This window comes from Anas acuta, chromosome 3 (assembly GCF_963932015.1).
Source record: "Anas acuta chromosome 3, bAnaAcu1.1, whole genome shotgun sequence".
Classification (NCBI taxonomy): domain Eukaryota; kingdom Metazoa; phylum Chordata; class Aves; order Anseriformes; family Anatidae; genus Anas; species Anas acuta.
In genome coordinates this window covers 82,636,751-82,651,013 of record NC_088981.1, presented here as the reverse complement: position 1 = coordinate 82,651,013, position 14,263 = coordinate 82,636,751, and the positions used below count along the sequence as shown (strand labels likewise).

Here is a 14,263-nt window from a genome sequence, read left to right as displayed (position 1 = left end):
CCGATGATGTGCAATGTTCTGTTGGGCTTTGTTTGAGTTGCTACTGCACAGAAAGCTGATGCAACAGTTTCACAGGACTTTTAAGATAGCTCCAGGTTTTAACAGGCAATGGTAAAAGTTCAGCAAAAGGTAAGCTCAGAGATCTCCTCACTGCTCCTCAGGGCGGTGTGTGAAGGTATGTGGTTACCTTCTGGAAGTCCTGCCATTTCTGGCAAGACCACCACTTCCGAGCAGCTCCAGAGGCACCACCAAGCCCTAGTTAGGAATTAAGTCTCAGATGCATTTGTATGGTATTTTAATGAAAAACATGTCGATACACAGTTTTAGTTGGAATTATGACACCTGTAGTGGTACTCAATGTCTCACCAAAACCAGTGGGAACTGCCAGCTTTCCAAACATGAAGTTGTGAAATACTGAATCCTTAATAGTGTAGGATTTAGTAATTTTGGAATCCTAAATTAACAGTTTAATGAGAAAAGGAATCCTGTCTCCTGTTTATTACCCCAAGCTTGGAGAACAAAACCTGCCTTGTTAGACTGTCGTCTTGATAGGATTTGTAACCTGCTACCTGGTGATCTATTTTCCCCAGGGTGTACTTTAGCAATATTTACTTGTTTTCAGACAAAGCCTGAAAGATTGATTAAGCTGCTCATGTAATTCAATTTGTGAGAAACAACCTGCAGCCAACAACACAGGCTCAGGCGAGGGTCTCAGTAAAGTAGCATTTTTATTTATAATTTTAATGGTGGGTATCTTGCAAGCTGGAGCACCCAGCACAAGCCTATGATAACCTTATATTCTCTATTACCTGACACTTTAATTCCTCACGTTTCCTCACTGAGTACCACAGGTTCAAAAACTACTCGACACTATACCATATATATATACAATTTTATTTGACCAACTGTTGATTTTTCATATTTTCCCCTTCCCTCGCGACTGGAGGACCCGTGATTTTTTTATTTCGACTGATTTCACACTGTTCGCATCCTTTTTGTCAGCCACCCTCCTTATTTTGGGGACGGCCGAGGCACTTCGTGAGGGGGGGAGCGACCGTTAAACCGACCCCGCAGGCGCGCGCCTGCCTGACGCGGGGCGGTGCTAGGCGGGGCGCGGCGCGGTGCATGCCGGGAGCTGTCAGGGCGGCGCGGGGCGGCCGGCGGCGGCGGGGCCCTTCCGGCGCGGGGCGCTCAGGTAACGCGACCCCCCCTCCCCCTCCCCACCCCGTCCCTGAGGCGCCGCCGCCATTTTCTCGCCCCCCCTCCTGGGCGCAGCGGGGGCACCCCCGGGGTTCAGGCGGGTCTAGCCGGGCCTGGGGGCTGGCGGCAGGTGCGGAGGAGCCCGGTGACAGCCCCTCCGGCGGTGGGTTTGTCGGGGGGGCGGTGTCCCGTGAGGGGGAGGGCCCGCAGCCGGCCCGCCGTGACCTTGAGGTGTGAGGGCGGCGGGGCCCGGGTGGCCGCTGAGGGGTAGGGGGGTGTCTGGGCATTGGGGATAAGCAGCAAGGCCTGAAGGGCTCGGATCTAAATGCCCTAAAACACGCTGCGGGTGTGCTGAGGTTATCCCGGGGCTGACACCACTTGTGGCCCTTGGATTTCCATGCTGGATAATTAATATATCATAAATAATAAGCATGCCTGCGTATCAGGTGCAGTAGCAGCACATCACTGCCCTCGGATTAACCGGGTGATGCTGCCTGAATCCTGCAGGGCTGCGAGCTGGCAGGGGGATCTCTTGAAGTAGCGATGTGCTGGATGTTTGCAGGCAATCCGGGCTTAGTATAAGGTTGCATATGGTATCTTTTAATTTTGTTGCCAAGCCTCAGTCTGGCTGTATCCCTTCTAAATACTTGCATTGGCCTGGCTGTCAGATGTGCTTATTTTTTTTTTGGTTGAAACATTTGGTAACTTTCCACCAAAGAGACTGAATGCAACACAGTAATGTCTTTTCACACAGTCTGATAATGATTTGATGTCTGAGTGTTGTGATTATCCAAAATGTACAGTCACTTATAACGTAACAGATGAATGTCACAAGGATGAACGCTGGTTTCGAAAAAGGCAGGATGTCAACCACATAATTCCCAGGTTGGTTTTAATTGAAATTAGAATAGGCACTTTTGGAAATTTAAGTAGCCTGGAAGGGAGAGATGGGGAAGGAGAACTGCACTTCTGACTTACTGAATGTCTCCTGTTCCCAGCTTGTTGCTGGCACCTGTGACAGTAGGTACTTAAACAGCATCTGGCAAAAACAAGTTGTCCTGCATCTTCCAATAGGGCAGTGGCTGTGCATTCCAGTGCATGGTTATGTTTACAGGGAAGGCCGTGGTTTTTTTCGGCAGCACATCTCTTGTGTGAAAATACTGGAATGCTACACTGACCACTGGAAACACTCATCACATGCACGGCAAGCTAAGCTGGGAAGAATGCAGTCTGTCTGGTGCAAGTGGGCTTGGATTGTGTTCTGCCATCATTCTCCATCTGAATAAAGGGAAGACACTGCTGTGTGTTCATCACTGGCTTTGTTGGCCTGACCAGTGTTACTGCCTGTCCACCTTTATTTTTAGTGTCTTCGTGCTCTAGCTGGGAATGATAGCTTGGGCAGGACTGACTAAAAATAATTATTACTGTTCTCGCTTGGTTTGGTTTGTTTTGTCTTTGGAGCAGTGTTGATATCCAGTGCAGAAGATGACCAAGAAGGCTTATGAATGTTGTTTTAAAAAAAAACAGGGGGGGGAATAACATGTTTTGGAAATGGCTGAGGAAAAATAGAGACAGAAAAGAGAACTAAGAGATGATAAAAAGAGACTGCATCTGCTAAATCATGGAACGGAAAAATAGAACTTTATGCAGTAGAACTTATTTGTATGCACTTAAGTTGTCTTTGAGATGAATAATCATGATGCCTGAACTTGTAGCTGATAATCAGTTAAGTGATAAATAAAACCAAAAAGAAATATGTTTCATCTCATTCTCCCCAAGCTCTCAGGGAGAAACAGTGCAGGATCAAGCATTTTTTCCCCAATGACCGAAACAAGAAGAGAAAAGACAGCACCAAAGCTACTAAGGAAATGATTTTGGTAGTCAATGCAATGTTATTTTTGTAGTTTTTGTTTTAAATTATTTATATATGCAATGTTAATTCTTTTTCTCTGGTAGGTGCTTCATCATTACAGAGATTTCAGAATATCCACGTAGTTGACAGTGCATAACTGGAGGCATTGATAGGTTTTTCCCTTAGTAACATTTTCTGTAAACAAAAGAAACAGATCAGAAATTCGTACTTGCATATAACCATTAAAAAAAATAATTAAAGCCAAGGAATGGTGTTTTGTCTGATTTGGTTTCTATTATTTTTAGAAATCAAAGAGAATGTGAACTTATTATTTATGTCCTTTCTGGCATAAGAAAGGCCCTTTCTGGCCCTTTCTGCTGATAAGGAGGGTGAGCAAGTTTCCGTCCCACAGAATTCTGTTTCCAGAAGAGTCAGAAGAGGATTCTGCCTTACAAATCCCTCTGTAATCCATCTGCAGAACATGAAAAATCAGGCACATGGCGAAATATGACCACAATCTAGATAATGTACGGGCATAAATATGGCATATGACACTAATTCAGAATTTAAATGAGTATAAAATGATAAAACCCAGTTGAAATGAGTGAATGAGTAATATCTTAAGACCTCAAGTTTTATATATAAAAAAAAAAGGGGGGGGGGAAGGGGGGAGGTTGGACAAAGTGTTACCTAAATAAAGCTTTGATAAGATCGTGTATGGAGAACTTCTGACACATTTCTGTGAACGTTGAAAACAAATCTCAGGGTTGTTTGGATACAGGACGTTAAATTCAGGGGAGGGTATATATTAGAACAACAGGTGTGGTTGTATAAAAGGTTTGTTTAAATCTTCAATTTTAACATTATTGTGAGCAAAGAATGAATGAATTATCAGGCTTTTTTTTTTTTTTTTGTAGCAATGCTTATCTTTCTGAGGTGGAGAGTACAGGTACACAATGTAAGACAATGAGGCTTATGTAGTCCCTTTTTGTTTTCCAGGCCAGAAAGTATCCGGAAGTTGGCAAAGTTCTTTAAAGCAAAGTGTGCTGCAAATCTAGGTTTAAACACAGTCGCACTGGTTTGAGTTGCTTGTTATTGTTAAGATTGCTATGAGTTGTCTTTTTTTTTAATTTCATTACTTTGGTTTTATTAGTTTTTGAAAGTAAAAAATATTGAAGATAGGAAAAGAATGCCTCAAGATAAGTCTCTGGTCAGTAAATGCTTGGAAGAGATCAGAAGAGGAGAGCTAGCTAGTTAAAAAGTAATTATATCCAAAGAGGGCAGAGTGACCATTTGAAAGAATGAAGCTGAAACGTAAAATAAATTGGTTTTTGCTTTTAGGAAGCTTTTCCTTTTCCCATGTTAGACACCTGGAGAGAAGGTAACTCTCTCAAACGCTGCGCAGCAGGGAGAGCACAAAGGTGCTGCAGGGAGAGGTGGTGAGACTACTTTCTAATACGCCACCTCATGATCTTTTTATGAAGGTGGGGAAGTTGCCCGCTGTGCAGCGCTGTCGGTTGGTTTGTGGATAGCTGAGAGAGGCCCTGCTGCTGCTGCAGCGGGTAGGCCCAGCCGTGCCAGCTTGGCAGCGCCTTGTTCTGGTGCGGGGAACAGCAGGTGATGCGCTACAGGCGATGTCACGCTTCGCTTCTCAGTAAGGGTTTCACGTTGTCGTTTGCTTTGGCATTGTCACAGTGTCTGGTTGACTCCAGGAGGTTGCATCTCATTTAAATCTATCAATAAATCTTAAATGTTGTGTTCTGTCTTCAGGATTGTTGGGATGTTAGCCTGGGGATTTACTCTGTTACAGAAGACTGTCAAAGTGCCTTTACCTATATCGCTTATGCTTCTTTTACAGATGTTTTGCTGTTACAATTCCAACTGATTATAAAGAATGTAGCTCTGTGAGGTGAAATGAAAGGAGGAAAATGCTCTGTAAAAATGTTAAAACAGTACAGGTTAAATTCTGAGTGTTTTGTTCTTCTTTCCTTCAAACGTGGAGTTGACTAAGAGGGAAATACTGTCCAGTTCTAGATTTCCTTAAAAAATGAATAGAGAAGCTGGTTACTAAGAAGACTTGCTGTATGTTCCTTAACAATTTTTAAGCTTGTTACTTATTACTCTTTATGAGCTCATATCTGGTGTAACTCAGACTCTGGAATACCATAAAGAGCAATATCAGGAAGATTATTTTGCATATCTTAGGTATTTCCATCAGACTATGCTTCCTGGTAAATTGAGAGTCTTCAGTCTAGTTGTCTGTCTTCTGTGACTTCCTATTTATCCAAAAATAAAAGGTATACTTAGTGTATTTCTATGCACAGTTTTTTTCTTGAGGTAGTAATAAGGGTGTCTTGTAGATTCTGAAGCCAGGAACACATCCATTTAGGTATCTAATCACATCTTTGTAGTACAGGCCATACACATTTTCTCATTTAATTCTTGTCTGAGTGAGAATCAGTCTTTCTCAGAAAAAAACATCTTGTGTTGGTTTAGAAGTTGCCAGTATGGATAATGCACAGATTGGTATGCGGCCTGAAATGAATCATGACATGAAAAGGAATAGGAACACCTGACTTGGTGGCATAGTTGTTCCGACGTGTGAATTTTGACTTGTTAGAAAAGTGTATGGGCAAGTTACTAATGGCAATATTAAATTTTACTGAGTGCTCTGCAGTCCTGCAAGATAATGATGAGATCAGGGCTACTTTGTGTACATATATCATGTGTGTGTTTGCTTATTTGGGTAATATGCCTTCTTTGCATCTTTACTGTACTGAATAGCTCTAGGCCAAAACAACAAGCCCAAACTGTTCTTCAGAAGACACTAGTGATGCCCCTTTTGACAGATTCTGAACGTAGAAAGTCATTTTAGAAACATGTTGAGTGGTTGTAATCGGAAAGTCTTCATATTTATTGGTAGAAGAGCCTATGTATTTCCAACACATGATTTTTGTATTAAGACACTAGCCTGGAATTTACAGTATTTTGCTCTTCATGCTTTTAAATGTTTCTGAGGAGAAGCAAAGTATAATGAGTTACCACATAACAAGACTTCTGTTTTCTGGGTGTTCAAATCTGTGTTTGTATTAAGTCTATTTAAATAAAAATGTGCTTCTGCAGTTGGCAGCTTGGTATGTGGGCACTGTACACAGCTTGAAAACAAACAACTCAGTACTGTGAAATCTGAAATTTTTCTCATCTGCTTTTTAATTATCTAGTTTTATTTTTTATTCTGTGTCCCATGGTCATACTTGAATCACTAAATAATTTTTGAAATAAACCTTGACATGTTAAAGAGTTAGAACTCTGCAGAGTTCCAAGGGAACAAGTTTGCAAAGTGAATTCCTTGAGGTACTTAGGACAAATCTTGGGAATTCTTCAAGTGAAATAATGTAAGCACATTTCTGCTCCACAGCACAGTGGTCAGCACCTTGGCCTGTATTGCAGGTTGGTATGAAGCATACAATTATCAGTTCTGTGAGGCTTGGAAAATGTAAGAATGGAACAGCAGCAAGTCAAACCTGTAGAGGAGCTGTGGGGTACAGCAGGTGCTGGAGAATTTATGAGTAGCTGGGAAGTTTTATAATCCTGTGATAAAGTTGAGATGGGATCTAGATGAAAGCTACTAATCCTGAATGTGTTGATGAGAACCGCAGCTTCAACGTAGTTTCTTTAGCTTCAGCCAAAAGCATTTAGACCATCTTAAACAGATTAATCGCTTGTGTCAACGTGAGACAGAAGGCTCTTAAGCACATGAGTTTGGGAAGGAAAAGCATTTGCTGTGGAAAATACAGCTGTAGAAGTAGCATCTTAACATGACTGGGGAAAGCCAATACTGCCTTAGTGATGAAGGGAATTGTTTGCAGGACTGCTCTGTGAACACATCATACACAGCCCAAGCAAAAGGAGATCCCCAGGTCCAGGTAACTGCTTTCCTTGTCAAAGGCATGCCCTAAGACTGGGCATCCAAATGTGTCCAGAATTGTGTGGTCTGTCTGGTTGTTTTTGTTAGGCTTTTCAATCCTCTTGAGAATTTGAAGGTAGAAAGTGTCAAGACCTACTTCTGCAGTCACTTGTGATTTAAACACAGTCTTATCAGATTGAAAGTGCATGACATTTTTTAAATAACACAGATATCTTCATCAATAATGAACCTTCTGCTCTGATACCCTCATTCCTTCTTTGTCACCCATTTAAAGAGAGGCATGGTCATGGAACAGGTTGAGGGTTATCCGTGCCGTGACTGGCCCTCCAGGAGACTGGGTGAGCTTTCAATCTGGGCAGCTTGCCTCTTCCTTCTCTTTGGGTATACCAAAAGAGGAAAAGACAACAAAAGCAAAGAATGCTTACTTCCATCCCTTTGTTTTAAAATTAGAAATAAATAATAATAAAACTTTCCAAAGAAAGTTGACCCTCATGCTAAATAGTGATTGTGAAATGGCAAAATAAACGATTTAACCTTTAGCTTGTTCGTGATGTGGCAGAAGCTCCTAATTTTTTTTAAATGGTTTTAATATGCCAAATTTTATTCTTTATCTGACTTTTCAAAATAGCACACCCTGAAAGAATAAGACTGAGTGTGATATTTACAAGGAGGTAAATGTTACTAAATTTTGACTTTGTTGTGAGATATCAGTGCCATATAATTAAAAGTTGTTAAATCTGCTTTTTCACTGTAAATGAAGAGAAAAATAATGGTAAGAATATATGATAGGAACAAGAAAAGATCAACAACTACATTTTGGAATATCTTCGGACTAAACAAAAAGGAAACCTGGTAGGACAACCATATTTTTATGTATTAGGGCTAATAAAGATAGGCATTCCTGTAGTTTTAATGATCTTAGAATAAAAATGGTGCCAGGCTTATCATAATAATACATATTTACTTATATTTTGTAGTAGTAAATAAATATTATCTCCTCTGCTCCCTGACTTATTATAGCCACTGATATAGTTTGGATAGTTTGAAATAGAGGCTCTTTGTTATGGAAAAAATATGCAAGAAATTCATTCTTTACTAAAACTTCAAACTTCATAAAACATTTTTTTTTTTTTAGAAAGAAAAATGAGGATATAACCATAGAGTATTAAGAAAATGTATTTTTTTCTCCTCTCCATAAAACTTCATAATGGTTAAATCCACCGACAGCATGTAGATTAATGCAAATATCAATTAAAAGACTAGAATAACTTCGTTAGTATTAACTGGTTGACAAAAGGCTGGTGTCTAAAAATAAATCTAGGTTGTTTGGGTAGCTGTTTTTGTTTGTTTTAAAATAGGAATATCCTGATCAGTTAATAGGTGCAAGAAGACTGTCCTTTTTAAGCCTGTGTTCCCGCTGTTTCTGTCTAACCTTTGATAATCTCAAATCAGTCCAAAGTCTCGGCTCTCAGATTTTTCAGGTACTTCAGGAATACAGAGCCCAGTTTCCCACCCAGCCGCAAGTGGCTGCATTTATGCTTTCACTGAATAGGAAAGGATGCTGATGCTTTCTTGACTCAAAAAGCATTATTTGATGTGTCAAGTACTTCCTCCATTCTTTGCGCCTGAAAAAATGAGAATTGTGTTGCTTTTGTGTGTTGCTCCTTTTTTCTTCTTTAGTGTTAATATTTTATCTTATGTTTGGAGATCAGACACTGGCAGTTGTGCAACAGCCTCTCTGAGATATCTGCTGGTATTCTGTAGCCTTTTCAAAGCAAAAGCCATCTCTCTCTGGCCTTAATCCAAAGAAAATACAGCTATTATAAAATGAAGCCATATGGTATAAGCTTCTAAGTGAAAAACAGGGCCTAAGTCCTTTATGCCGGTGAGGTATCATGACAACTATTGGTTTGGCACTCAGAATATATTTCTAAGTAATACTTTCCATTTCTGTTCTACCTTGGAGACAATCTGTCATTATTAGCCTGCCATCAGAATCAGAAGTGCAAAAGGTCAGTAGCTATAGACCTTTTTATTCACTCCTGCTATACGAGGTCTTCTTCCTTTTGTCTGTAAGTCTATACTTATTTTCTTGTTCTTTTTGCAATTTCCCTTGTCATGCTGAGACATGAGCAGTATGAGGAGTAAGATTGCAATAAGGATAAAGAAATAATACGGAACTTCAGTTGTTCTGGAAGAGAAAAAATCAATGTGATGAGGGCAGAAGAGAGAGACTTGTCTGGTACCTTGCACACGCATTGTGTGGAAGGCTGCGGGCTGAGGCTTCTCAAAGCTCCCCCTCCACCACACCAGTGGTATACTGCCTCCGACTGAAGGAACACTTCTTTTACATATGAGAAAAACATTAAAAAACAACAAAACAAACAAACAAAAAAAACACCTCAGGAGGGTTAAAGATGTGTTCATATCAATTAATCGTCAGAAGCTCCTGCTAACTAGAGGAGCAAAAAGGAAGAAGCAAAAATCTGCCAGGGCACTTTGATAAACTCAACCAGATTAAGGTAATGAAATTTCGAGCAAGACTTACTGCTTACTGATGTCTCAGTTTGGAGATGTTGGAGTCTGGCTGTCTTTGTGTTACCTGTTGGAGTGCTGAAGAGGTAAAACAGTACCAATGTAGCTGATATGGTCTGGGGTAGTTCTAAGAACTTGGAAGTGTGTTTATGATGTGAAACAATACACATTGAATTTCTAGTCTTTTTTAACTTGGCCCAAACCATGATTTTTTTCCTTAGAATTTAATTATAAATGTTTTATTATCTCCATCAACAGTAGTACACCAGAAATCAGAATGTCACTTTTTATTTCTGGTAGTGTTTCTGCTGTAACTTTTCGTAGATGCCTTTCATTTCGGGCATTCCCACTATTTTGTCATATTGCTGCTCACTGGGAATAGAGGCCAATGAGGCATGTTTTCCAGTCGTGGTGGAAGGTCTCACTGAAGCTGCTGTTTTTCAGCATGATTTCTATTTATCATGCCTGGTAGGCAGCCTAGCGAGTGCAGTTTCTTTATTGTTATACCTGTTTCACGGTTTGTTGTTAGAGGTTTCTCTTTTTCTTTTTTGTCTACTGTGCTTCAGCCTGCGATTACACACCATTTTCTTCCCACTTTCCTTGAATAAAGACAGGAGACCTGCATTTGTGGAGAGTGAAATCTTTTCAAAAGCTGAGTATCAGAGAGAATTCCCAGAAGGCTCCAATTAAAAGGGACATAAAAGCCTCTTCCCACAGACATGCTACAATAGAATTTCCCATTATGGGTTGTAGGTGCTTGGGGCCGAAGTAGCTTTGAAATGGTGGTTGTGGGGGGTATACGTATATATATTTATTGTGTGGGTAGAAAAAAAAATAAAAAGGGGTTGAGTTTCATGAAATAAATAGTTTATACCCTATATGTGTGAGGTGTTGTTTCTCAGACTAGAATATTTTCATTACTTGGTGTAAACTCCTGTGGGATGAGAATATAGCCAGCAAATTGTGAAAGCCTCTGATTACAGAACACCACTGATGTTATACTTTCTGTATGTGTGGCTGATAATGATTTAAACAAAACAAACACAAAATAGTTGTATTGCTGACTTAAAATACCAGGTCTTGTAAAAGCAAGTGTTGAGGAATTAAAGTACTTCTCAATAATGTGTGACTATTGTGTGTGTCCTTCATTCTTGTCCTCTAATCTGGAAGTGATTCTGAAAGACTGGCATCTCTTGTTTTCAGAAGGACAATAAACAGCTTTTTGGGCAGGGGCAAGGCATTAATTTTCCAAGTGCTTGGTGTTTGTTTTGTTTTGTTTTTTTATGAGGTCTTGATTATAAATGCACTCTTTTGGATATGTGTCAAATATCTGTGTGCAATGTGTTAGCCTTTGTGTAGGATTTGCTGTAAATACTCAGATTTAAGTTTGGTATTTCTGAAATGCCTCTCATAAGGAAAATGTCTTGCTTTTTCAATGAAATCATTTTAGTAATATGCCTCTGGAAGCAATAGTGTCTGTTTTTGTTTATGTATTTTGAACAGGTAATGGTTGTACATGAATTACAAGCTAGTCTCTAGTGGGGACACCGTGGGAGGATGAACACGGAGGAGCTGGAGCTACTGACTGATTCCAAGTACAGAAACTATGTAGCAGCAGTTGACAAAGCGCTGAAGAACTTCGAATATTCCAGTGAATGGGCAGACTTAATATCTGCGCTGGGAAAGCTGAACAAGGTATGCCTGTCAGGTACCTTTGGAAAAGATTCGGGAACTGACAAAGAGTGTTAGTATGATGATGTAAAAGGGTAAGGTTCCATCAGTCTAATATGCTTGTAAATAAATTAAGCTTGAACCATATGTTGAGTATGTGCAGGGAGCAATAAAATCAAACAACTGCCTTTCAAAGGCTTACAGTAGAATGCTGTCTAATTTTAAGAAGGAAAGTTGTCCACGTACTAGAAATAAACGCAACATCTTTCAATTGATGACATTTACTTTTAGTCTCATTTGATTTTATTAAAATACTGTGAAAAATAGAAGCCAGCGTAAGTATAAATATTTTTATGTAAAGTATGAGTTATAGAATGGGGATCAAATAATTCATTGGCCAGAGAATGCTGTTCTGATTCATGCTAACAGTTAATACGTTAAATGTGTTATATCAGTGATCTTTAATAGCAGTTCACAAATGTTTACAGGTCATGTAAGATCTTGTTCTGATTACTCTGAGTTTGGGATCTCCAGTCAGGGTCATGAAGTTCCCTTTACACATGCACATTTTACCAGTGTGAAGCGCTGCAGAATTTCGCATGGAAGGCATTTACATTTTGTCCTTTAAACTTTGTGGAAAGTCAAGAAGGGATAGTAGTGTTGGCAATGCCAGTGGGATAGTTTCTTTGTGTGAACTTTTCTAAAAAATCTTAACAGTTCTTACAATATGTGTATAGTATATAAAGTGAGAGCTATGATATTGTGGAAGAAAAATATAAGGACAAATACAAATAGGCTTTCTAGTCTTGAAGTATTTATACAGTTTCAGACAGTGGTAAACTTCAGTAAGTTGCCTCACTCATGGCAGTTCTTTAAAGTTTGGGTGGTGAGTTGTCTGGGAGAACTTTACTAGTCCTCTTTGAGCTACTGGCAATGCATTTCAACAAGTGGAGACAGTAATTTTTGTCCTGAGCTACTCTAGTGTGATTGTGGCATAAAAGGACTAGTAAAACAAAGTGAATAAGCTTTGAGTGAGGAACCTGCAGCAAGTGAAGTTCTGCCTTGGCATTTCCAGCTGTAGCAGGTGTACAAGTGGAAAGGCATTGCAAATAAAAAGTTCCAAAGTACATGTTAAAAGGTTTGTTAGTTGTGTTGTAAAACCAGGTGTGTGTCTTGACTGACTGTGTTTGGGAACTCAGTTGTAAAATGTGTGTATGATGTTTAACTTACTTGCTTTGTTCTGTTTTTCTTAATGTGTTGATTTGTTTGTCAGGTGCTACAGAACAATGCAAAGTACCAGGTAGTTCCAAAAAAGCTGACTATAGGGAAGCGCTTAGCACAATGCCTTCATCCAGCTCTGCCGGGCGGGGTTCATCGGAAGGCACTTGAAACGTATGAGATCATCTTCAAAATCATTGGGCCCAAGCGCTTGGCCAAAGATCTTTTCCTATACAGGTACAATAGTTTAAACAACTGTATTCTGAATGCACAGTTGAAATGCTTTTGGCTTCCTGCAGCTTATATTAATAGTATTGCTTTGTTTCATGGCAAGAATCACCCAGCTTCTTTTGCTCGTGTTACTGATGCTTGTGTAATACTGTTATTCTGAGTACTGTATACTAAAAGATATGCAGGTCACCTATGCTAGGAAATCTGGAATTCATTATTTCTTTTGGAAACAAAGTTTTGTGCATGTATGTACATAAATTGAAGTAATTGAAATGTTAACGTTTATTTCAATGTATTTACATTTCTCTGTGATTTGAGTGTAGCTTGTCTTAAAGAAACTGTCTCTTCCAAGCAAACAGGGCAACAGAACTGAAAGATTGTGTTGGTTTTTTTTTTTTGTTTTTTTTTTGTTTTAGAATGATGGGGAGACGCAAAACATATCTTGCTGTCAATCTCTAGAATTGACTGCAATGAAAACAAAGGATAACCTTGAAAATGAAGTATAGTGAAAATATACTGATTCCTAAACCTCCAACAGGTTCTTGGGTGGGTGAGGGAGGGCAAGACGTTAGGCTGTTTATTATGCAAGGAATAGAAGGATGTGTGCATATGTGTATACACACAGTTTTTAATCTTTAGCTATCCCTAGAGATTAAAATTCCATCAAGTTGAGAAATCACAGATTTAAAATTGAATTCTGATTACATAGCAAAAATGTATATTAACGCTTGGAAATAAATTGTGTATCTTAACTTCAGTTATTCTGTCTTGCATTGGCAATACATTATATATAGTTACTTTTGTGTATTGAGAGATCTGTTTTCTGGTTTTATGTTTTTTTTTAAAGATTTTGTGAACTCATAGCTCACAATTTTTTGGCTGGGTGGTAATTCAGTAGCTGCAGCATCTTGCTAACAATAAGTTCGAGGATAGTGAAAAATGCTACCTTGTGTAATGTAACTAAGAGCCATTGTTACTGATGCTTGGGAGGGGATGAAGACATTCTGATTATGGCATTATCAAAGATTCCAGTATTTTTCATGTAAGCAGAATGTGTCTGAGCATCACATCTTGAAGAACGATTAGTAGCCTTACAAAGAAAGACTGTGGGTAGTGTGCTAGTTATAGAACAAAAGGCATTTTCTGCAGAAAAACAAACCCATTGACAATGGCAAGACAGTGATTCTTGTAGATAAAGGCAAAAATAACTTTTACAAACAGCTCTGCTATTTGCAAAGATTTTCATTTCTCTGTAACATCTGTAAACTTTATATTCAGAATGATTTTTAATAATGGATCTGTAGGTTTTTTTAAGACCCAAACTTTAAAGTCTCAAACTTTTTTTTCCTGTTCATTATTTTCCTCCATTTGTCAGGAGCATTCTATCTTGAGTCCTCACTGATTTTGAAAACTATGGTTGTGTTCACACACCACTGATTATTGCTGTTACTTGTCATAATTTGTTACGTACATTTAATAGCAACAGCAGAAATGATCTTAATATGTAGGATAATCTCCTTTATTTAGCTGATCACATTTTTAACTTTCATGAACCTACATTTTCATGGTAAACTCAAAAATATGTTATTATTTCAATCCTTTAAATATTTCAGTGTAAACAGTGAGTT

At 39.1% G+C, this 14,263-nt stretch overlaps 1 protein-coding gene across 9 annotated transcripts in view; it reads left to right on the top strand.

Moving 5' to 3' along the window:
- The first annotated feature begins 1,075 nt into the window (after positions 1 to 1,075).
- Positions 1,076 to 14,263, top strand: part of DOP1A (DOP1 leucine zipper like protein A) — a 61,429-nt gene continuing 48,241 nt past the window's right edge. For 5 of the 9 annotated variants that reach the window (XR_011095219.1, XM_068678077.1, XM_068678078.1 and 2 more), the window contains exons 1-3: positions 1,076 to 1,195; positions 11,019 to 11,210; positions 12,460 to 12,641. Coding sequence is in view for 8 of the 9 variants with exons in the window: in XM_068678077.1 (XP_068534178.1) it covers positions 11,073 to 11,210; positions 12,460 to 12,641 (320 nt within the window). In the remaining variant the exon portion in view is untranslated. Of the gene's footprint in view, positions 1,196 to 1,220; positions 1,364 to 11,018; positions 11,211 to 12,459; positions 12,642 to 14,263 lie in introns of those variants that run through there. The other 4 variants (XM_068678080.1, XM_068678081.1, XM_068678074.1 and 1 more) reach the window with 3 other exon arrangements.